The 22549-nt window shown below is 56.3% G+C and overlaps 1 protein-coding gene across 1 annotated transcript in view; it reads right to left on the bottom strand.

Moving 5' to 3' along the window:
* Positions 1–486: 486 nt before the first annotated feature.
* Positions 487–22549, bottom strand: part of SNED1 (sushi, nidogen and EGF like domains 1) — a 42035-nt gene continuing 19972 nt past the window's right edge. Inside the window, exons 14-32 of the mRNA XM_004386512.2 lie at positions 21916–22032; positions 21630–21746; positions 21433–21546; positions 20647–20820; positions 18078–18191; positions 17580–17693; positions 17094–17207; positions 15860–15973; positions 15239–15535; positions 14521–14704; positions 12783–12895; positions 11569–11850; positions 10662–10803; positions 10467–10549; positions 8780–8878; positions 7372–7488; positions 6789–6876; positions 1549–1632; positions 487–666 (exon numbers count right to left, since the gene is read on the bottom strand). Of these exons, the coding sequence (XP_004386569.1) occupies positions 630–666; positions 1549–1632; positions 6789–6876; positions 7372–7488; positions 8780–8878; positions 10467–10549; positions 10662–10803; positions 11569–11850; positions 12783–12895; positions 14521–14704; positions 15239–15535; positions 15860–15973; positions 17094–17207; positions 17580–17693; positions 18078–18191; positions 20647–20820; positions 21433–21546; positions 21630–21746; positions 21916–22032 (2504 nt within the window). The 3' untranslated portion in view covers positions 487–629. The remainder of the gene's footprint in view (positions 667–1548; positions 1633–6788; positions 6877–7371; positions 7489–8779; positions 8879–10466; positions 10550–10661; positions 10804–11568; positions 11851–12782; positions 12896–14520; positions 14705–15238; positions 15536–15859; positions 15974–17093; positions 17208–17579; positions 17694–18077; positions 18192–20646; positions 20821–21432; positions 21547–21629; positions 21747–21915; positions 22033–22549) is intronic.

The following is a 22549-nucleotide window of genomic DNA, read 5'->3' as shown; positions in this document are numbered from 1 at the left end:
AGAAGGGCGTGGCCTCCCCAGGGCTGTGAGGGCCGCAGCCTCTCCCTGCTTGTTGGTGTTTTCAGGGCATTTTGTGCATTTGTCTCAAGGATGGGTGTTCTCTAAGCCATTATTTGATCATTTGACAGTTAGTTGGGGGTTTTTGATTTGTTTTTATAGAAATTTTCTGAGTTTTTTTTTTTGTAATATAGTATCTTTTTAGGTGACTTATTGGAAATATATATATTTCAAATCCAAATTACATTTGTGGATTCTTAACCCTATTAGTAAATTGCTGGCCAGCCTTGGAGGGCATTTTGTGTTTGCTTTGGGGTGGGGAAGGAGGAGCTAATGCCTTTGATTAGCCAGGGACTGAGTGCCACCAGCTGCGCTCCCGCCTCAGGCGCAGCTCGGGGGTTTGCCTCTCACCCTGGACAGCCTCGTCTCCCCTGACTAAGGGCTCGCCTCAGGGGCTCTACTAGCTTTGTTGGAGGCTTAGGTGGTGCTTTCCCACCCATCCTTTGGGAACTGGCAGGGAGGCTGTAGGCTGATGGCACACTGAGCCTCCCTGCGCGGTGCCTTCTAAGAGGGCTGGGTGGACACCTCTCAGACTTCAGCAGCTCTGCTGCTGGCTCCCGGGCAAACGTACCTTACGCTTTCGTCAGTGTTTGACTGGCACTTTGTTTCCTGAAAGAATCAGAGACAAGTGGCTTAGTGAAAACGAAACGGTGCCTTTGATCCTACGGCTACCTCAGCCCGTCTTTTCTTGAGCTCAGATGGACTGCATCTTGGGGGACACCATGAGTAGAGGTCCTGACGCGGAGACTGACATTTGTGATCGTGTGCGCCTACGTGATTGAGGTGGGCATTGTGGCCTGACTGGATCTGCGTTCTGGGGAGTGAAGGAAGGGGGTGGAGGAAAGGGAGTGAGAGCTATGGGAAGAGTTGGAGGGCGGCCCCCTAGGCTGAGGCAGTCCTGCTGCTGACGGCACATGTGCGGCTATTCCTTGACACTCAGTAATGCAAACCAAGTGTGTGTGGCTATTTCTTGAAAATTGTGAATATAATATGAATAATAATAATATGGAAAATATTGTAGAGTTTGGGATTCTGTTATTTTGAAAGTACATAATGTATTCCGGCACTTCTTTTGGTAAAAGCCAGGCGGTAATCAGTCTTGTGACTACCTTGAATCCTTTGGGGGAAAGAACCTAGGTACGAGTGCACGAAAATAAGTGGAGATTTCCTGTATTTGCAGCCATCCCGCTTGGCCCATCCGTAAAGCCAGGCTTCCCAATTCTGCTCCCATGCGCTGTGTGTGAATCTGCATGACAGTGAGCCCCAGCGCCCACCATGCAGCTGTAGCCAGCTGTGTGTGCTACAAGCACACACGTGCACACACTGCTTCTTAGCAGAACATTCACAGAGGCTGCACATCTGGGCAGACGGATGGCCTGGCTCCGTCAGCAGTCCTGTGGATCCCACAGGACTCGGCCCCAGGACCACCCTTGCCCATTACCCAGTGAACTACACGCAGGACACAACATGGGCTTCCCCCTGAGATGGCACCTGTTTGGGGTCTTCTTGGTGCTGGTGCTTTCACAGCTCTCTTTGAAGCAGACGTCTTGGTGAACTTTGTAAACTCTTTTATACCTGTTGTCACAAGAAAGCTGTGAAGAACCAGACACTGAAACAGCATGTTGCCAAACTGCTCAGCCTCAGCTACATGAACCCACAGAGAAACACAGAAGTCTCTGAGAGGAAGGCCATTATTTTCTTAATAAAACTTTATCTATGGATGTGTTAAAATGTCCAACATAAAAATCACGTCACCTTTTAAAAAAATTAACTTTACTGAGATATAAAAAGCCCGTTGTCGTCAAGTCAATTCCATCTCATAGCAGCCCTATAGGACAGAGTAGAACTGCTCCATAGGGTTTCCAAGGCTGAAATCCTTATAGAAGCAGACTGCCACATTTTCCTCCTGCGAAGCCACTGGTGGGTTCAAACAGCCAACCATTTGGTTAGAAGTGGAGCTCTTAACCACTGTGCTACCAGGGCTCCTTTACTAGGTATAATTTACATAAAATTAAAATACACCCACCCATCGTAAGTGTACATTTTGATGAGCTTTCTTTTTTTAATATTAAAGGACAAAATGTGAAATTTAATGACATGTCGTCTTGAGACAAGGCCATCTGGCCCTGAGGCCCTTGGGAAAGTATAGCCTCATTTTACTTTGTTTTATGGGTAGTTCAGAGAGAAGTTTGAGAAGCCTTGGGGATGCGGGCTTTTGATGTGGGTGGTGTGGAACAGGAGACCTGATTTCAAGCCCTGCCTATTCTGTTTATTTACTAGGCTGCTTTGGGAAAGTCACTTTAACTTGTTAAGCCTCAGTTTCATGTAAAATCGGAATTAATCATACCACTTCTCTCACAAATTTGTAAATGATAATGAACAAGAAAGCGTTTTGGCCATTGTTAACATTCTCAAATGTCAGAGCCACTTAAAAGAGAAATCCAGGGTATTTGAGGGGCAGACTTCTAACTTACATGCTAAATCTCTAAGGTCATATTATTTAAGACCTTTCGTAAGACTTCCATGAAGGAATGAGGGAGTGACAGGACCTGGAATTAACCTCCCAAAGTGAAAACCAGAGAACTGGGCAAAATGTAAGATATAATAAGTATTTTCAAATGTTAGACAACAGACAGTGTGGGACTGTGATCCTTGAGAGTGAGGAAACAAATGAGATGAGCCCTGTGATTGCCCTGGAATTCAGCCTGGAAGTACTTTTTGGACTGCATTACAGGGAGGGGAAATCCAAGCAGTGGTCACACTAAGTTGAGGAGACAGATACAAGAATTGGGGGGAGGAAAATGCAGCTGGAATTTGTGGAGAAGAGTACTGGAGAGGATGGAGCTATGCAGAGGAAGAGCTGCAGAAGTCTGCATAGGAATCCCCTTGAACCTTTGGCTGAAAATTAAGATGTGCATGTATAGGGTGAAACCTATGGGAAGAGAAGAACTACTGACAAGCCGTGAGCTGAACAATTCCCAGAGCCAGAGTGGAGAGATCTTAATAACAGGCCATTCAGTAGAAACTCCAGAGGCCATGCCTCAGAAGTGGGGTGAAATTTAACCCTGGGATAGAAGCTACTCTGAAGCCACCCTAAAGAAAGTCTCAAAAGGGCAAAACAGCTGCAAATAACTGCCTTCTAGAAATGAAACCACTTTCTTAAAAAGAATACAAAAAAAAAAACAAAAACAAAAACAAAATCCAGCATACAGTAAAATAAAATTCACAATGTCCAGCATCTGATAAAAAATTACAAGACATCATATGAAAAATCAGGAAAATGAAAATCAGAAGAAAAATAATTGAAGAGAAAAAGACTCAGAAATGAGAGTGATGATGGAATTAGCAGACAAGGACCTCAAAACATATAAGTTTGTTCCACATGTTCAAAGATCTCAAGGAAAATAAACTATAATGAAGAGAAATGGAAGATCTAAGCGGGAACTAAATGGAACTTGTAGAGAGGATAAAACATGGTATCTGAAGTGAAAACTTTGTGGAATGGGATTAATGGTAGCTTAGACACTGCAGAAGAAAAGATCAGTGAACTTGAAGGCACAGCAATAGAAACTATCCAAAATATGAAGTGCAGAGAGGAAAAAAGACTGAATAAAATGAACAAAGCCTCCGTAACCTTTGAGACAATATTAATCTAACACATTCATAATTGGAGTCCTAGAAGGAGAAGAGAGAAATGGAGGGACAGAAAAAAAATATTTGAAGAAATAATGGCCAAATTTTAAAATTTTAATGAATGCTGTAAACCCAGAGATGGACAGACTCCAAACAGAATAAACACACACACACAAGTCCATCCTAAAGCATATCATAAATAAAATGCTCAAATGCAGTACTAAAGAGAAAACATAAAAGCAGCCATGGGGGCTAGGGGTTGTGAAAAACATGACATATAGTGGAACAAAGGTAAGAATGATTACAGTCATCTTGTCTGAAACTGTATAAGTCAGAAGACAAAAGAATGACATCATTAAAGTGCCGAAAGAAAGAAAAATATTGTCAACCAAGAATACTATACCCAGCAAATATATCCTTTAAAAAATGAAGCTGAAATAAAAATCTTTTGTTTCAGGTGAACAAAAGAGAGAATTCATCACAAGCAGATCTGAACTATTAAGAAATGTTACAGTAAATTCCTTAAGTAAAGGAGACTTGATATACACAAACTAATGAAGAATGCTGGAAATGGTAGATACTCAAGTAAATATAAAAGATTTTTTCACTTTCAAAACATTTAGAAAAGATAATTCTTTTTAGAGAAAAAATAACATATTGTGCAGATCAGAGCATATGTGGAAATAAAAAGTCTGACAGCGATAGTTCAAGGATGGGAGGGGGAAAGTGGAAGCATACTGTTGTAGGGCTCTTCCATTATACTGAAGTTGTATAATAGTAATTGAAGGTTTGTTGTGATAAGTTGAAGATGCATATTGTAACTCCTAGAGCAACCCCCTCCCCAAATAAATAAACTGGAGAAGTATAACCAATAAGCCAATAGTGGAGATAAAGTGGAATCCTAAGAAATAACTAATTCAAGAGGCAGAAGGAAAGAAAAAAGTAGCAAAGAGCAGATGGGACAAATAAAAAATAAACAGCAAGAAGACGGTAGGTGTAAACCCAACCACATTGATAGTTACGTTAAATGTAAATGGTCTACACACTGCAATAAATGAGATTGTGAGACTGGATACAAAGCAAGATCCAACTATATGCTAAATACAAGAAACTAAAGACGCAGGTAAGTTAAAAGTAAAAGGATGGAAAGCTTTAGGTAAGTGACGGGCTGTCCTTGTCAGGTACTTTGTGGGATGTCTAATACACATATGGCAGGCACTGGTATAACTAGCACAGCTGGGAGATGTGGGTGCTGTGGACACTGACTGCCATCCCACAGAATCCAAATTCAGATGCCTTATGAGTACAGATTCCTAAATCCCAATATAAACCAGTTCCTTCGATGTATTCTGCTACACATTAAGCCTGGCTTCATGTCCAAGCTCAAATTGAGCTTTCTACCCTTGCCTTCCTACCGTCCATTCTCCACAGGGCAGTGAGAGTGATCTTTTAAACATGTACTCAGACGTGTTACTCACCTGTTCAGAACCCTTCAGTGGCTTCCATTTCACTGAGAACAAAGCCAGAGTTCTCACAAGGATCTCCAGGCCCTGTGCGGCTGCCCCCACCCTCTGACTCCCCCCTCCATCACTCTGCTCCAGCCACAGTGGCCTCCTTTGCCTTTCCTCAGACGTGTCAGGCAGGCTCCTGCTTCAGGGTCTTGGCAGTTGATCGTCTGTCTGGAATGTTCTTCCCTCGTGTCTTCCTCCTCCAAGTCTATTAAATGTCCCCTTTTCCATGAGGCTTACCCTGACCTCCCTATTTAATGCTGTGGCATGCATAAAAAGTGTTTTAAGGTCACACTCACCGTGAGCACACCAGGACAGTCCTGGAAGGTGGCAGAGGGAGAAGGGAGGAAAGGTGAAGAGACAGTGAGGGGACGAGGCCTTGGAGGACACGGGCGGCCGGAGGGGAAGCAGGGCTCCCTGCCCGAGGGGCTGGCCTGCAGGCATGCAGCCCCCGTGGGGGCCCTGCACCCCTATCCTGGCACTCCTGGTCTCCCCTCTTCACCTCTTTTTCATTAGCACTGTCACCTCCTGAGAACTCGGCTGCTAACCAAAACGTCAGCAGTTCAAATCCACCAGTGCTCCTTGGAAACCCTATGGAGCAGCTCTACACCGTCCTATAGGGTCGCTGTGAGTTGGAATCGACGGCAACGGTTTGGTTTGGGTTTGGGTCACCTTCTAAAAGGCTACATAACACACGTTGTGGTTTTGTTGTCTGTCTCCCTCATCTAGAATGTCGGGGTTTTGAGGGCAGGACTTTTGTCTCTTTTGTCTGCTTTGTTCACTGATGTGCCCAAGTGTCTAGAACTGTGTCTGGCACACAGTAGGTCCTTAGTGATTGCAACCTGTAGAGTCACAGAACATTAACGAGAGGTCCCAAGAGATGAGCCCACCAAACTCTCCCGTTTTACAGATGGGGAAACTGAGGCCTGGAGTGCTGCCCAGGCTGCCTCGTGACTCAGTGGCAGAACTGAGACCGCAGTTCTCATGTGCTGGTGCTTGCGTATTTCTTCAGGGGGCTCTCAGGAAGAGAAGGGGGACGGCCCTCTTCCCGGGACCTGTGTGCACGCAGCCCTGACATCGGTGCGAGGTATAGGCAGCTGCTGCTCAGGAGTGCAGGGAAGGAAGACCCTGAGGTCAGGAGCCAGGGGCCCGTGTTCCAGGCATCTGCCACAGCCTCGAGCTGCACACCGTAGGCAGGTTACCCAGCCCCTCTGCCTCATTTTCCTAAACTGTCACGTGGAGGTCACAGGTTCCCAAACCGCCATAGCTACTCGGGCTGATGAGACTCAGGTGAGCTAGACTTTATGAAATCCAGGGCTTTGAGCCGGTTCGTTCTGGTTCTAACCCCTGCTGAGAATTTGCATTTCCACCCCAGATATGCTGAATCAATCTACAGTTTAACAAGATCCCCAGGTGATTCTTACGTACGATAAATTTTGAGAACCACTGCTGTACTAGTGGTTCTCAGAATTGTCCCTAACCAGCAGCATTAGCCTGTCCTGGGAACTTGTTAGAAATGCACGTTCTCAGCAGGGGGGTCGCTGAAAACACTTTGAAAGCCAAGAGCACAAGGAGAGAGAGCCAACTTACATGTGGTGGCAGACGCCTCCTTCCCAGACTGGAACGGACTTGGTCTCGGAGAACAGGCGCGTGCAGGGTTGGGGCACCTTCGTACAGGCTGTGGCACGAAGGAGAAGGGCTGTGGCTGAGAAGGAGCTCTCCCTGCCCAGCCCCGAGAGGGCTGCTCCGAAGTCCTGCCTGAGGCCGCCGCGGCCCTGTCAGCTCCCCTCTGGTCCTGGGCTGTCCGGGCGCCTGGGTCCTGGCTGGGACGACCCTGCCCCCCCCTTGGAGCCCCTCCTCCCCTGGCTTTTTGCCTGCCAGCACCCCCGAACCCCCGGCCTGCACCATCCCGTCACTGCCCACGGTCACTGCGGGCGCTGCACTCTGGCTGAGGCCCTGGGGTCCACGTGTGTCTCCGTGGCTCCTGGAGCTCACGGATGCTTAGCCTGCCCAGGCCCAAACAGCGGGGAGGCCGCGCAGGGGAGGCCGCGCGGGGGGGCTGCGCAGGGGAGGCCGCGTAGAGGCCGGCCGGGGTGCAGTGCCGTCGTGGTGGCGGGTGTCTGAGGCACCCGCTCAGTGGTCTGGGGGGCAAGGGGCCTGCGCCTCCACTCACCGAGCTCGCAGCGCCGGCCTTTGAAGCCCGGGCTGCAGGCACAGCTGTGGGTGTTGGCGCCGGGCACGCAGGTGCCCCCGTTCTGACAGGGGTTTTCTGAGCAGTTCCTGGAACCATCTGGAAACAGAGCCACATGGGTCGGTCAGCGCGGGGGATGCTTGCTGACGTGGCCGCGCGTGAGCCGGGCCGTGCGGTGGCCCCCTCAGAGGAGGAGGTGCTGTGGCCTGAGGGAGGTAGCCACACGCGGTCACCCCCTTCTCTCCCACGGTGCCCCTTGCAGGCGATCAGAGAGAGCACGGGTCTTGACCCCATGAAGAACGGGCAGGAAGAGAATGGAAGGAAGAAGGGAGGGCGGGAGCGATTCCCCTGACGCTCAGCCCAGAGCCCTGCCTGCACCTTAGGTTCTGGGTGACCACCTTCAGGGGAGACCCCAGCCCGCCCCCTGCTTCCACTCAGAATGCTCTCTCTCCCCAAGAGAGACCTGCGTGGACACTCGTCCTCGTCCTTCAGTGCCTGTCCTAGCGCCACCTACCTTCCGGGCTGGGCTGCCCCCCCTCCAAGGTCCCCAACCCTGGGCAGCCTCCCTTTCCTGGGCCTGCTGCCCCCTGTGTCGAAGTGTCGGACCCCCAGTCCCCAAAGCCAGGGTCCCCCTCCAACACGGTTCCCCCCCCAACACTGACGAGCAGTGAGATGCAGGAGCAGCCAGTGGTGGAGTTGGGGGTGGAGGCTCCCCTAGAGCCTGCTCTGTCCCTCTTCCAGCTTCGCAAAGATACTCATTTCAGTTCTTACTTTAAAAATCCTGAGAACCACGTTAAGAGTGAGACTCGGGTGTGCCCCCACCACGGACGATGATGCTCCAGAAGGGCTGGTCTCTCCCTCTGCCCCCTGCCCGGCCCACTCCTCACAGGGCCCCCACGGGGGCTGTGTGCCTGCGGGCCAGCCCCTCGGGCAGAGGCTTGCTTCCCCTCTGGCCGCCCGTGTCCTCCACCGCCTTGTCCCCTCACTGTCTCTTCACCTTTCCTCCCTTCTCCCTCCACCGTCCTCTGGGACTGTCCTGCTGCGCTCACCGTGAGTGTGGACCTTAAAACACTGTGTTATGAAAATTTTCAAAACCACAAAAAGAGCCTGAAGCCCTGTGGAGCGTCACTCAGCTTCAACCATGATCAGCATCCTGCTGATCCTGTTCGTCTGTTTCCATCAGTGATGCCAGGACTGACCACTGTCAGCATGATGGGTCCCCACAGCCTTTGCCCCTGGTGGGGTGGTAGCAGCAGCTGTCGGTGACCACTGGTCAAGGTCCTGTGTCCTTATTTCACTTGGGGGGGGGGTGTCTGGCTCTGTCACTCACTGGCTGGGAAGTCCCCAACCAGCTGTCTGGCTGCCCTGAATTCATTTCACCCAGACTCACACTCACGCCCCTTGTCGCGGCGCTTGGACAGCTGCAGGGCCGGGCTGGTAGGCTCGGGGGCCTCCTCTGGGTTCTTGAGCTGCGCCGGGGCTGTGGGTTCTAGGAGCAACAAGCCACAAGTGGTCACGGGGGGCCGACTGTGTGGAGACCAGGATGAGGGCCGCTCCTGAGCATCTTCTCTCCCTCAGGGTCCAGGGCACCCCAGCCTGTCACAGCCCGGCATGAGCCCTCCCACCCTGGGTGGACCAGCGTTTTTCTCCTGGGCCCAGCCCTCCCCCTCCGCTGACCCACCAGGGGCTGCCCTTGCATTTCCAGGGCCACCAAAGCCACTGGTGAAGCCACCCATGGCCCACAGGCCCGACCCCTGCCTCTGCGGGCCTCGTCCTGCTTGGCTGCCGCTGCTGCTCCTTCCTGTCCAGCACCGCACCCCTGCCACCACGCCCTGCTTACTGGGGGCTAGGCGCCCTCCTTCCTTCCTACCTGCCCGTTGCTCTGCAGGCTGCACTCTGGACCCCCTAACCGCAGCCCTCCCCACTTTGTCTGCTCCAGTGGCTCTGCCCCCACCGCTGGGTGCCCCGCACTGTCCCTCCTCCTGGTCACCCCTCTGCTGATCACCAAGGGCTGGGGGCATCCTCCAGGGCTCTGGTAACCCCTTTGTCACCTTCTCTGTGCATACCTCGTTTCTTTGTGCCTGGGGAATGCTTTGTTCGTTAACTGAGTTACTAGGCTTTCGGTCATTTTCATGACGTCAGCACCTGGCCTTCCAGGTGAGCGTGAGGCCCTGGCCCCTCCTCAGATCTTTAGCCCCTGGGGCCACCTTGGGGCTGCCTTTGCCTTGCGGCTGGGGCTGCCCTGGGGCTGGGGCCCACCTTGGGGCTGAGGGCCGCCTTTGCCTTGGGACTGGGGCTGCCTTTGCCTTGGGGCTGGGCCCACCTTGCAGGCATCGCAGGGAGGCCTGCTGGGGGCAGGCTCCACACCCCCTTCCTCACCTGTGAGTCAGGTGGACAAGGCCAGGCATCTGTACCCATCGGCTCAGGTGCCACAGGGCGGCCTGACGCACGGTGATGCAGGTGATCACTCACCCAAGAAGGCAGGACCACTGGGGGAGTGAAGGTCAGGCCTGCTGGGCAGCCAGCCAGCTCGGACCGGGGCACGATTTGACCCCAAAGGCTCCGCCCTACACACAGGAACGGCCCCCTCACAGTGGACACTCGCTTCTCAGACTGCAGTGAGGGAGGGTCACCCGGGCCTTGTTCAGACAGTTCTGAGTCCACCGCTTGGGGTGGAGTCTGCATTCCCAGCCCTCCCAGGTGCTGCTGGTCCAGGGACCCCGCTTCAGTAGCAGAGAACGAGGCCGCCCCGCGCCCTCCCGCCCACTGCTGCCAAGTGACGCTCAACTCCTTAGCTGGGTGTGCAAAGCCGACTTTAGTGTTTCGCCTTTGTCCCGGCATACCTGCCCGCAGCCTGTGCTTCACCCTCAGGCTCCCACGGGAGGCTCCTGGTAGTTGTCTGTCCCCACCCCTGCTGGGCAGCCTGTGCTGTCCCTACACAGCTGGGTCCCGTGCATGCGGCCGGGTCCGAGCTGGCCCTGGGGTGGCCTGAGCCCGGGGCTGCTCACTATGGGGATGAGCTGGGCGGGTGGCCGTGAGGCCCAGCCCATACCCCGAGGCATTGGGGGGACACTCACGCGCTCTCACAGTGACTGACTTGCTGAGCAGGCTGCTGAACCTGGCACTCACGCGTCCTCGGCCGTCCACCAGCTCGGAGAACCTGCCGGGGGGTGGGGCCAGCGAGGCCTGAGCTTCCTGCCTGGCCGCCTGCAGCCACCTCAGCGCAGTGGCTACCGCACTCTGGCCCCAGCGATCGGGCGGCTGATCTGTACCTGGGGGGCTGGGTCGGTGTCTCGGGAGCACCTCGGTCGCTAAGCAGGTGCAGCTCTGGCAGGCCCGCTGTGAGGGGTCTGTTTCTGAGCCCTCGGGGGTGCCCGGCCTGGTGCCAGCGTCTGTCGTTGCTGTCCCTCTGGGCTGTGGGTGGGGAGAGGAGAGTGGCTGCACGCTGTTGGGCCTGGGCTTCCCTCTGTCCCGCTCGTGCACCCCGAAGGGCATCAGTGCTGGGGTGAAGAACTGTAGGAGGGTGCGCACACCAGGGAGAGGGGGCTGCAGCTTTCACAGGAGCCCAGGAGCTGCCCCGTCCACCGCTGCAGTCACCCCCATTCACACCAGTCTGGAGCCGCAGGCTGGGTGGAGTCGTGTGCAGGTCCCAGCCCCAGCTCCCTCCGAGCCCAGGTCCTCCATCAGCAGGGCGGGCGGGGCCAACAGGAGGACCTGGACCTGGGTCCTGAGGGGCTGGCCATGTGGCCCCAGCACACACTCCCAGCGCAGGCGGCTCCTTTTTGGGTCAGGGCCAGGCCCTTCATTCTGAGTGCCCCCCAATTTCACCCCTCATGCTCAGACTCAGACCACTGGACGCTGTGAAGCCCTGCGCTGTCCGGTCGGCAGCCCCAAGGGAAGAGGGTCTGACAACAGCGAGCGCACCCCCACGGCCACAGCTCAGGGCTGCACTAGCGTGCCCACGGGAGGGTGACCTCAGGCCCCTGCCTGCCCTCTTGGGGTCCCCGTTACCCCTGGACCCTGCACTGGCCTTGTGCAGGCCCATGCAGGATCCTGGTGCCCAGCCGGGGCTGCCTGTCTAGCCAGGGCAGGACCCCCAAGTCCCGCGTGGCCCCGGCAGCTCCCCCTCCCCCACACTGGCTTCCCTCACGTGCCTTTCCCGGCAGGCGCCCCACGTACAGGTGATGATGTAGAGGTGGGCGGGCTCGCTGTGCATCTGGCCCGCCTCCGTACTCTGCACAGCTGTCACCGAGAGCTGGTACCGCCGTCCAGGTGTGAGGTCCCGAACCGTGTAGGCTGCCAGCTTCCCGTTGGGGATGTAGCGGCTCTTGGTGCTCTGGCTGGTGGTCATGTTGATGACATAGGCCTCCAGCGTGGTCCCCGGGGAGGGGGCGTCCCAGACCATGTGGGCAGAGGTGGCTGTGACCCTGGCCGCTGTCAGGTTTGCTGGAGGCAGGGGCCCTGGACAAGGCACAGGTGGAGGGTGAGGGCGGGGCTGCGGGGACCAGGTCTTCACGAGGACACACTTTAAAGATTTGAAATGGACCGCATAAGCCCACGAGAAGCCACGTTCCGTTCTCAGAAACCAGCACGCTCAAGTTCCTGGCACTCGTGGGAGGGCTTGCTGACAGGTGTCTGGGGAGTGGGGCAGGGCTGCTGGCCCCCAGGAGGCCACCCTCAGGTCTGGGGGTGGCAGAGTTGGGGTGGCAGGGTGGAGCCTGGCCTGCAGCACACCCACAGTGACCCCTGTTGCTCCAGGAGTAGATTGGGGGTGGGCTAGAAAGACTGGGCGTGGGGTCCCAGTGCTTCGGGGTCTGGGTGAGACTTGAGCTGGGCTGACTCCCATGCCCCCAGGCCTGCCCCACACCTCCTTCCCCCAAGTGGGCAGTGTCCAAGTTACCACAAGGGGACAGTGCTCCTGGATGAGGCCATGCTCCAACCCCACACCTTGCAGACCCTGCCCTTACCCCCTTCGCCCACTCGCCGCCGCCCCCACCACTAGTCGTGATTGGAGCGGGCAGGGCAAGCAGTCTTCCCCACTCACGACCCCGTGGAGCTTAGTCCAGAGTGGGCCATGGGGTGTCCTCACCCACCCGGGCTCCTGTGCTTGCTCTCTGTGGTCACCTGTAGAATCGATGGGCCGCATGGAGGAGGCATCAGGATTGGGGTGCTGGGTGCTTGCTGATGCAGAAGGCCGCCCTGATGGCTGTCCCAGCTCTGCGTGCCCCCCCCCCGTCCCCAGAGTGGAGGACACCCGGGGATGTCCCTCTGTTTCTTGGTGCCTTCAGTCAAGGGCTGGTTTCTAATGGCCACACTGGGGGACTGAGGGATGCTGGGAGTTCAGAGCTTCTAGAAGGTTCTGCATGGCCCAGAGGCCACACTACTCTACTCACGGGTCCACACGTGTAGCGGGGTGGTGGCCAGACTCTCGGTGGGGTGCTCCCCCGGCCCGAGCCCGCTGAGGGTGACAGCTTGGATGGTGTACTTCTTTCCTGGCTGCAGGGCCCTGGGGGAAGAGGCGAAGGAGAGGACAGGGGCGCCTTGAGGCCTCTGTGTCTTGTGCTGGCTGCCTTGAGGAGGGTGTGACCACGGGAGGCCACCTCGGGGAGGGGTAGATGTGGCCCCCAACGTGGGTCCTGTTTGTGTTTTTAATCTAAGCCACCCCCGTCATTCTCTGGAAGTGAGTAGGATGTAAATCATGAAAAGTCAAGACACCCTTAGAGGCAAAAGAGAACCTGGCCTGGCCTGGCATAGCTAACACCAACCAGAGAGAGGGCTGCTCACTTGGAAGGACGTATCCCTGTTGCGTCTGCAAAGGAGAGGAGTGCAGAGTGCACGCCCCCCTCCTGCCTGCCTTCCCCTGCGCCGCCCTGCAGGGCTGGCCTTCTGGAGTCCCTCCCCTTCCCCTGGGGCCATGACCGGGGGCTGCTGTGAGCCGGACCGCTGAGATGCTCCTATGGAGCTGGCCTGAGTTTCCATGGAAATGTTCTTAACCAGGGCTGCCTTTGCTCTGCAGGCCCGAGGCCAGGGGCATTGCGTCCCCCCCAGCCACGAGCCTGGCTTCCCTTCATGTCTGTCCATCCTCCGCCCCCTGACTGCACTGAGAAGGGGCCAGAACTTTCTCTCTGGTTGATGACTGGCCCACAGGGGCCAGTCTGGCCCAGGAGCCTGGGGTGTACATGGACCCCTGGGATCCAGCTGGGCTTTCAGAAGGAAACCTGAGCGTCACCATGGGAGCCACTGAACCTGAAGGGTCTGTTTCCACCAGCGGCTATTCTGAATGACTGACGCTGATTCAGATGCGCTTTGTTTTGTGGTTCTGTTTGTGTTTAGTTTGTAATGGCTTAGCAGAAGAGGTTTATATACCCAGTTTAGGGTTTGAACATGTTTTATTAACATCAAAATAAATTTAAGGCAATCCTAGGGGTCCCTAGGAGCCCTGGTGGTGCAGTGGTTAAGTGCTCAGCTGCTAACTGAAAGGTTGGCAGTTCAAACCCACCAGCTGCTCCGCTTCCATAAACTATGGGGCAGTTCTACTCTGTTCTGTATGGTCACTATGAGTCGGAGTCCACTCGACAGCAGTGGGTGGAGTTCCTAAGTACTTTTCCCTTTGAAAGGCGTTGACAGTACTCAAGTTTGAAAACCTCTAGGCTTTTCTTCTACAGACACGGGCATCGACTGGCCCCCGACCTGTGGTCTCTAAGCACCAAGCGCGCTCGTGATCTGTGCCAGCGGGGGTGGGGGGCTGATCTACTCACATCTGGACCCCAGATTTGTAGAGTGCTCCCTGTTCCTAGCACTCTTAAATGTGGGCACAGCACTCGCTCCTCCCGCGGCCTGGAGACCAGGCAGAGCAGGAGGGAGGCCCCTGCAGACCCAGGTGGCATGTCAAATGTCCTGCCCCCACCTGGTGGGAAACTGGGTGCATGATGAACTTGCTCCTCAAGGCAGAGCTGGGGGCAAGGACAGCGGGCATACGGAGAGAGGAGCCCACCACAGCCCAGGACAGATGGGAGGAGCCCCCCTGCCACCATGGGGGCCCAGGCTGGCCACGGGCTCACAGTAGCGGTGTGGCTACCAAGGCCGTGACCACTGCTGAGGGCCCGCCCCACGCATGGTGTTGCCTCTTACCCGAATATGAACTTGTCCACACTCCTGTCCAGGTCGGTGAACTGGTCCCCACCAGCCTCGGGATGGTGGATGGACACGCGGACTTTGCTGACTGTGGCATGGCGGATCCGGTGCAGAGCCCAGCGCACTGAGATGGTGCTGGCTGTCACGTTGGTGACCTCAAAGCCCTCAACAGGACGGGGGCCTGGGGGACACGGGGCTTCTCAGCTGGCACCAGCACCCCTGCTTCTCAAGGGAGGGTGGGGTGCGGGAGTCCAGCCGAGCTGAGAGGAGGCTCGGATGTGACTCCACAACATGCCAGGTGGTCCCCGGGAGTTCCCTCTCTCTTCTGCCCTGGCTGACTGTCTCCTTCATGTTAATGGTGAACATTCTGGGTGTGGTCTGGGGCATGCTTGGGCCAGGGAGGGGTGTCCTCAGGTGGACTGGGGAGGGCGCGGGGACTCTGTGAGCTCAGTCCCCACGCCCCCAGGCTTCTCAGAGGCAGAGAGCAGTCCCCAGACCCTGGGCCCACCACATGTCCATCTCCTAGAGACCTGGCTCTGAGGCAGGGAGAACCTCATCTTCCTTCCTCCGTCCCTCACCTCATCTCCTCCCTCTGTGCCCACCCACCCGATGCAGACCCCTGTAGCGGACAGCCTCCCAGCACATCTGCTCTCCTAACCCTTGGGGTACGCCAGGGCTCCTTGTGGTCTCAGGACACTGTGATGGCCGGACTCACGCGTGCGGATGAGCGCCATCACAGGCCGGCTGATGTCGTTCTTGTTGTTGGCGTTGCGCTTGACCGAGAACACAGAGATGCTGTAGGCCCGGCCGGCCGCCAGGGCCCGCAGCTGGTGGGCTGAGCGGCCACGGTCCACGAAGTCTGTGCGGCGGAAAGCGCCATCCGTCGAGGTGTAGGTGACCGCGTAGCCATCCAGCATCTGCTGGGCTGCCGGGCCCTCGGGCGGGAGCCAGGAGATGGACAGCCCGCTCTCCTCCACGCGCTCCACCTTGAGGCCCGTGGGCGGGAGGAGCTCTTCAGGGTACCGGCCAAACACAGGGGGGCGTGGTCAGGTGCGGTGGAAGCCCCGCCCCCCAGGCAGGCACCCCTAGCCGCTGTGGGGCCTGGGGACCCTGGGTGAGGGGAATGGGACCCTCTGATCGCCCCAGGTGGGCCGCTCCCGGGTCTGCCCGCGCGCTTTCTGAGGGGAGGTTGTCACATCCACACCTGTGGCTGTGAGCAGTGCTCGCCTGGGGGACCACAGCCCCGCCCTCCCTGCTCACGGGGGAGGAGTCTGTGTGGGGAGGTCAGCCCCGGTGGTGGGGGGAGGGGGTGCCCCGTGGGGGTGCTACGCCTCACCTTTGGCACAGTCCTTGCCCGTGTAGCCCACTTTGCAGGTGCAGCTGTGGGACCCATTGCTGGCTAGGCAGTAACCATGGCTTCCGCAGGGGCTGGAGAAGCAGGGGTCACTCACTGTGGGGACGGGGAGCAGCATAAGTGCTGGTGGCCGCTCGCAGGTGCCCCCACCCCACCAGGTCCTTGCTCCCGGGGGCACTGGGGCCTCCTGCTCTGCGGCTTTGTGGGGTGAAGGGTCCCCCCGGAGGGTGGGGTGATACTGGCACTTGCTGGGCAGTGGGGGGGCACACAGTTTTGCCCTCCTCCAGGGGTGGGTGGCTGCCTCAGTGCCCTGGCAGAGGGCGATTCAGGGTGCTGTGGGCACAGCGTGGGCCGGGGGGAGTGAGGCTTGGCCAGCTTCTTCTGAGCACCACAGCTTGGGGGGTTGGGGGCCAGGCCTGATCTCCGCTTGTTCCTGCTGTCGCCCCAGCAAACGCAACAACCAGTGAGTCCTCTGGGTGGGTGGGTGGCAGCAGCCCCTCGTGACTGTCAGCACCTGGCCCTCTAGGTGAGCAGGTGACGGCGGGCCCCTGTCACTGTCAGAGCCCAAGCCTCTGTGCACACCGTGAGGTGGGGACCCCGCCTCCTGGCCTGGCAGCTGGGTTAAGTGATCTGCCCACCCAGGCTGGGGCAATGAGACTGCAGTGCCGGGAAGTCCCCACGTGTCCTCTGAGCGGGTTGCAGCCACACGGATGGCCTCTGGCCTTTACCCAGCCCTCACCCCACCCCACCCCCCGCCTTGCCAGCCCCGCCCACCCACTTCCAGCAGCCCCTTCTCCCCAGGCAGCGTCTCAGCAGAAAGCACTTTCCTGATACTGAACCATTCTGACTGCAAATTGCTGTGTATCCATCTTAACGCTGCTTTGGGCCAGTGTGTCCCACCCTGGGACTGGGGTTATCTGTGCCCATCACTCAGCTGTGTTGCGCTGGACGGCGTTTACACCACAGCAGCCTGTTTGTGGAACTGAGCTCACAGGAGCTGAGTGCGGGCCCGAGCCACGCCGTCCTCGGGTTGGCCCAGCATAGTGGGGTCGGGGTGCAGCGTGGGGAGGGCAGCACTCCCCTCCGCCCTGGGGGGTGGGGGCAGAGAAGTGCGAGGGGCTGGAAGGGGCCGTCACGGGGGGGCCAGATGGACGAAGGCCGGGAAGGGGTCTCAGGACAAGCAGGTGAGTGGCTGTTCCCCGCCCACCTGCCCTACCTGTCTCGCAGTGGTAGCCAAAGAAGCCCTCGGGGCAGACGCACAGGTAGGCCCCACTGTCGTTCTCACACACGCCCCCGTGCTGACAGGGGCTGGAGTCGCAGGCGTCCACCTCTGGAGAACAGCCAGAGAGCCGTGGAGTCAGCGCCTCGCAGGGGCGGGGGCCGCAGGGGGTCTGGGGGAGGGAGGAGAGGAGAGCGGGAAGAAGGGAGGGGAGGCGAGAAACAGGCCAGGAGGGTGGGGCTGGGGGCGCCCCTGGGCGTGCTGCGGGACTCAGGCGCAACCTCCCTCCCTCCCCGGCGCCGCTGGGGGTCCCTCTCCAGGTGGCCTGCTCAGCAGGGGTGTAGGGACCCCTCCCCTAAGGCCTAGGCTCTGTGCGTGTCGAAAACACACTTGTGGGGGCCAGGGTGTCAAGGTGTCTGAGGGCGCAAGAAGGTGTGGGGTGGGGGCCAGCCACACGCAGGGGCCCACCGACGGAGCCCTTACCTGTCTCACAGCGCACCCCGATGAACCCTGCGGGGCACTGGCAGAGAAAGGCCCCCGGGAAGTCCCTGCAGGAGCCCCCGTTCTGACAGGGCCGCGCAGCACACTCATCGGTGTCTGCAGACAGGACACAAGGCTGCCCAGGAGTCCCCACTGCCTCCACAGACCCATCTCCCATGCCTCTGGCTGGAGCCCACCCAGCCCAGGCCGGCTACACACCCTGCCCGACCACGTGGGCTTGGGGTCTGGTCGCATGACTTAGAGCCCTAGGAAGGCATGGGGGACCCCCCCCCCGCCCTCCCCACATCTCTGCTCCCCGAGGCCAGAGTCGGCTGGAGGCAGGAGGAAGGGCCTGAGGTCAGCCCAGTGCTCAGCCTGCAGTCCTAGACAGACCAGCACAAGAAGAGGTGTGGCTGGTGACGGCGCCCTGGGGACCTGGGTCCCTTCCCCAGCTGCCTGCACTGACCCTTTGGGCCACGGCCAGCAAGGGCCGGGACTCACCCTGCTCACAGTGGACGCCTTCGTACCCTGTGCTGCAGAGGCACAGATAGCCGGAGACGCCGTCCTGGCAGGAGCCCCCGTGCAGGCAAGGCTGAGACTGGCACTCGTCGACTTCTGCGGGGGGCCGAGCCGGGAGGGAAGCAAGGCGGTGGTTATCAGGGGCAGTGGCTCAAGGCCAGGCTCAAATGGACACGGATTAGTTTTAAGGAGTCAGTTCAACAGAAAAGCCCATTGCCACTGAGTTGATTCCGACTCATAGCCACTCTATAGGACAGAGTAGAACTGCCCCATAGGGTTTCCCAGGAGTGGCTGGTGGGTTTGAACTGCTGACCTTTTGGTAAGCAGCCAAGCTCTTAACTCTTAGCCAGGGCTCTGTTCCCTCTAACAGGAATCAGGAGACTCACTGTCCCAGAGTTCTCTGACGCAGCCTGTGTTGGTTCCTCCCTCTGTAAATACGTAGAGTGTTATGGGGAGGCTCCTTTCTCTATTGCAGTGCTTGCCAGGGTGCACCCAGCCTGCTGTGGCCAGCTTAGGTACACCTCTCTGTGGGGTAATGAGCACCTGGGGTTATGTGGGCTCTTCTTCTCTCTTTTAAGCCCCCTCAGTAAATCCTGTTGTCCTTGACACCACGTTGTATTAGAGGTGTGTATGTCATGTTACTTTTATCCAGATAAGGAAGTACTTTTTTATTCCTTGTTTGCTAAGAATTTATGAATGTTATCAAATGCACAGTATGCGTTTATTGAGAGTCTGATACGATCTGTTTTCCTTTAGTTGGTTAATGTAGTAGTAGATGTTCTATCACACTGTCCGTGAAACCCTAACATGATAACAGTGCATATCATTTTTATAGACTGTTGATGTTAAGTGCCATCGTGTAGGTTCTGACTCATAGTCACCCTACGCACAACGGAACAAAACGCTGCCTGGTCCTGCGCCATCCTCACAGTCGTGTTATGCTTGAGCCCATTGTTGCAGCCACTGTTAGACTAAGTTAGTTAATTTTTTTTTTTTTGGTTTTTGCATCTATGTTCATGTGCTTATTGGACCCGTAACTTTCCTTTTCCCGACTGTCCATATCTGGTTTTGGTATCAAGGTTATACTGACCTCAGAGAGCAGGCTGGCACATAGTTTTTATTTTCTACTCTCTGGAAGAGTTTGGGTAATACTGCAGTGATCTGTTTCTTCATAGTTTGGTGGAATTTACCTGTAAAATCATCTGGGCCTCGTCTTTCTTTGTGAGGAAATGTTTTAACTACTGTTTCAATTTCTTTAATAGTTACTAGGATTATGCAGGCTTTCCATTTTTCCTTGAGTCACTTTTGGTCAGTTATATTTTTCTATGACTATTATGTCTATTTCTCCTAAGGTTTTAAATTTATTTGTATAGAGTTGTTGGTAGCATCCTCATCCTTTTCATCTCTTCTGTAGTTATGTCCCCTTTTCCATTTTTAAAGGTTTTTATTTGTGCTCTTTGTTTTTCTTGATCCATCTTGATGGAGGTTTGTCCGTTGTATTATGCTTTTTGAATAATGAATTATACCTTTGTTGACCTTTTCTTTTGTATCTTTGATTTCTATTTCGTTAATTACGGCTCTTATCTTTATTGCCATTCCTTCTATTTTCTTTAGTATCATTTTCTTAACTTCTGGAGTCAGAAGTTTGACTCATTAATTTTGAACGTTTTTTCTTTCCAACATGGGTAGTTAAAGCTATAAATTTCTCATGAAACACTGCTTTTCCTGCATCGCACGTTTTGATATGTAGTGCTTATTATTATTTATTGAAAAATATTTTATGTCCATTATTTCTTTTTTAACCCACAGTTATTTAAAAATAACTTAAAAAAATCCAAAGATGGAGATTTAAAAATTTATTTTCTTATTAATAACTAAATTGTTTATGTTCAGAGAGTGAGAATCGCATGGTTCTTAATCTTTTACATTTGTCAGAAAGGCTTGCTTTATGGCCAAACGTGTTACCAGTTTTTGTAAATGAGTCCACTGAGCTTGAGAAGCATGTGTGTTCGCTAACTGCTGGGTGCGGAACTCTACATGTTTCGACTTGACGGTAGTGAGTTTGGTTTTTTGGTTTTTGTCTGTTAGCTCAAGCTGTTAACTGTGTTGTTCAAAACATCCATCTGTCTTGATTTTTTTGGGACTCCTTAACGTGCCATTAATTGAGAGAGGTGGTCTTAAATTTTCATTATTATGGATTTGTCATTTTCTTCCTGTAGTCTGTTAATTTTTGCTTTCTATTAGGGCTATTGTATTAGATACTTGAACGTTGATAATGGTTGTATTTTCTTGGTGAACTGAACCAGTTAGTACTAAGAGCGACCCTCTGCATCCTTAATGGCTTGTTTCTGTCTTTGCGGTCTCTTCCCTCGTGGCGACACAGCCATACTGGTTTCATTTCAGTTTGTAGTTGCCTGATGATATTTTCTCCAAACTTTTACTTCTAGTCTTTCTATGGGGTAGGGGTGCTGAAGCCTGATTTTTCTGACTCTGCCCTGGGTCCCACTGGCTATGCCTACTCCGCCCATCCCCCCTTGGACCCGAGAGTCACCGTGGCACCGGGGAGGCTCGCTCCAGACCCCCTCTGGCTGGCAGACGCGGGCGTGGTTGGCGACACTCAGGCTGTAGCCACGGTTGCATGAGTACAGGGCCACCGCACCTGGCCGGGTGCCGTTGAAGCGCAGTGTGGCATGCTCCACCTCCTCGGGCGGCCCACAGTCCACCTCTGCAGGAGTGCAGCGCTGTCTGCCTGGGGCCTGCCCCCGGTTCCCCACCCTTTCCACAGAGCTGTGCAGGTGGAGGTGCCCTGAATGCACCATGGGGTGACTGCCTGGGACCCCCACCCCCACCTGCGTGCCCCCATACTGCCTTTCCCTCAGAGCTCTGCAGACGGAGGTGCCCTGCATGCACTGTGGGGCAACTTCCTGGGACCCCCACCCCCGCCCCCACCTGTGTGTCCCCATACTGCCTTTCCCTCAGAACTCTGCAGACGGAGGTGCCCTGAATGCACTGCGGGGCAACTTCCCGGGACCCTCACCCCCACCTGCGTGCCCCCACACTGCCTTTCCCTCAGAGCTCTGCAGACGGAGGTGCCCTGAATGCACTGTGGGGCGACTTCCTGGGACCCCCACCCCCGCCCCCACCTGTGTGGTCCCACACTGCCTTTCCCATGGAGCTCTGCTGACAGAGGTGCCCTGACTTTGGGCACTGGCTGCCCCAGGACCTCCCTCCTTTCTCTCTGGCCGGCCTCACCCACCCCCCACCCCACAGGGATGAGAACAGCACGTGGTGGGTCCCGCCCTCCCCTGCACCCCGTGCCCACACGCTTGGTGCTCACCTGCCTGGCACCGGCGTCCTGTGAACCCTGGTCGGCAGCGGCAGGAGAAGTCCGTGCCCAGGTCCTCGCAAGTGGCCCCGTTCCAACACGGGCTCCGGAAGCAGGGGGAGGGGGCTGCGGGGATGGGAGGGTCAAGGTGCCCGGCCGGCCCGCCCGCCTCCCCTCCCCCGGCCAGCAGTGGCGGCGCGCGCCCTCACCCGTCTCGCAGTGGCGGCCGGAGAAGCCCGGCGGGCATTCGCACTTGTACTTGCCGATGTAGTGGAAGCAGGTGCCGCCGTTGTGGCAAGGGCCCGAGGCGCACGAATCCGGCTTTCCTGGGGTGCGGTGCACAGGTCAGGGCTGCCCCGCCCCACCCACGGCCACCCGGCAGACCCCGACAGCCCCAGTAGAGCCGCCTCCACGGTGACCTTCCCAGACGCCCTCAGTCACCCCCTACTCTGCCCAGGCCAGTCTGGTGGCGGCCCCTGCCCCGTGGGGACGCACCGATCTCGCAGTGCCTCCCGGTGAAGCGGTAGGGACAGCTGCAGTGGTACTCGCCGCCCGCCTCCTTGCACGTGCCCCCGTTCCGGCAGGGCCCCGAGCTGCACAGGCGGGGTCTGACTGTGGCGGGGAGAGAGATGCAGAGAGACGGACAGAGACAGAAAGAGAAACGGCGAGAGAGACAGTGAGAGGGAGGGGCCGGTGAGCAAGGACCGGCCTCCCCGCCCAGCAGAGACCGTGACACTCCACTGGGGTCTTCTGAGTCACTGGGGCACTTTGGTCACTACAGGCCCAGGCCTGGCTCCACAGCTGGTCACCCGAGGCCAGGCAGCAAGGGGAAAAGCCAGCCAGGCTCAAACAGGGCGAAGATCCTCGTATTAAAAATAGAAATTAATGTCATGATTCTGAAATCGAGTTGGAAAAAGGTTGAGCAGGAAGTCAGGCAAGCCGCGCGGCAGAGCATGGACCGCCCGGCAGTTAAGCGGGAGGTTTGGCGGCAGACTAAGAGACCCAGCAGTGGACCAGGCAGCGTTCAGAGGTGGGCAGTGGGGCAAACATTGACCAAGAGTGTGTGGGACGGAGCTCCAGGTTGCCCGGGCGGCGGCCGCTCTCCAGGGTGCTGACACGGCCGCGGGGG

This window comes from Trichechus manatus, unplaced genomic scaffold, assembly GCF_000243295.1.
Source record: "Trichechus manatus latirostris isolate Lorelei unplaced genomic scaffold, TriManLat1.0 scaffold00165, whole genome shotgun sequence".
NCBI lineage: Eukaryota > Metazoa > Chordata > Mammalia > Sirenia > Trichechidae > Trichechus > Trichechus manatus.
The sequence above is the reverse complement of the archived record's forward strand: the minus strand, read 5'-3'. Positions and strand labels throughout refer to the sequence as shown.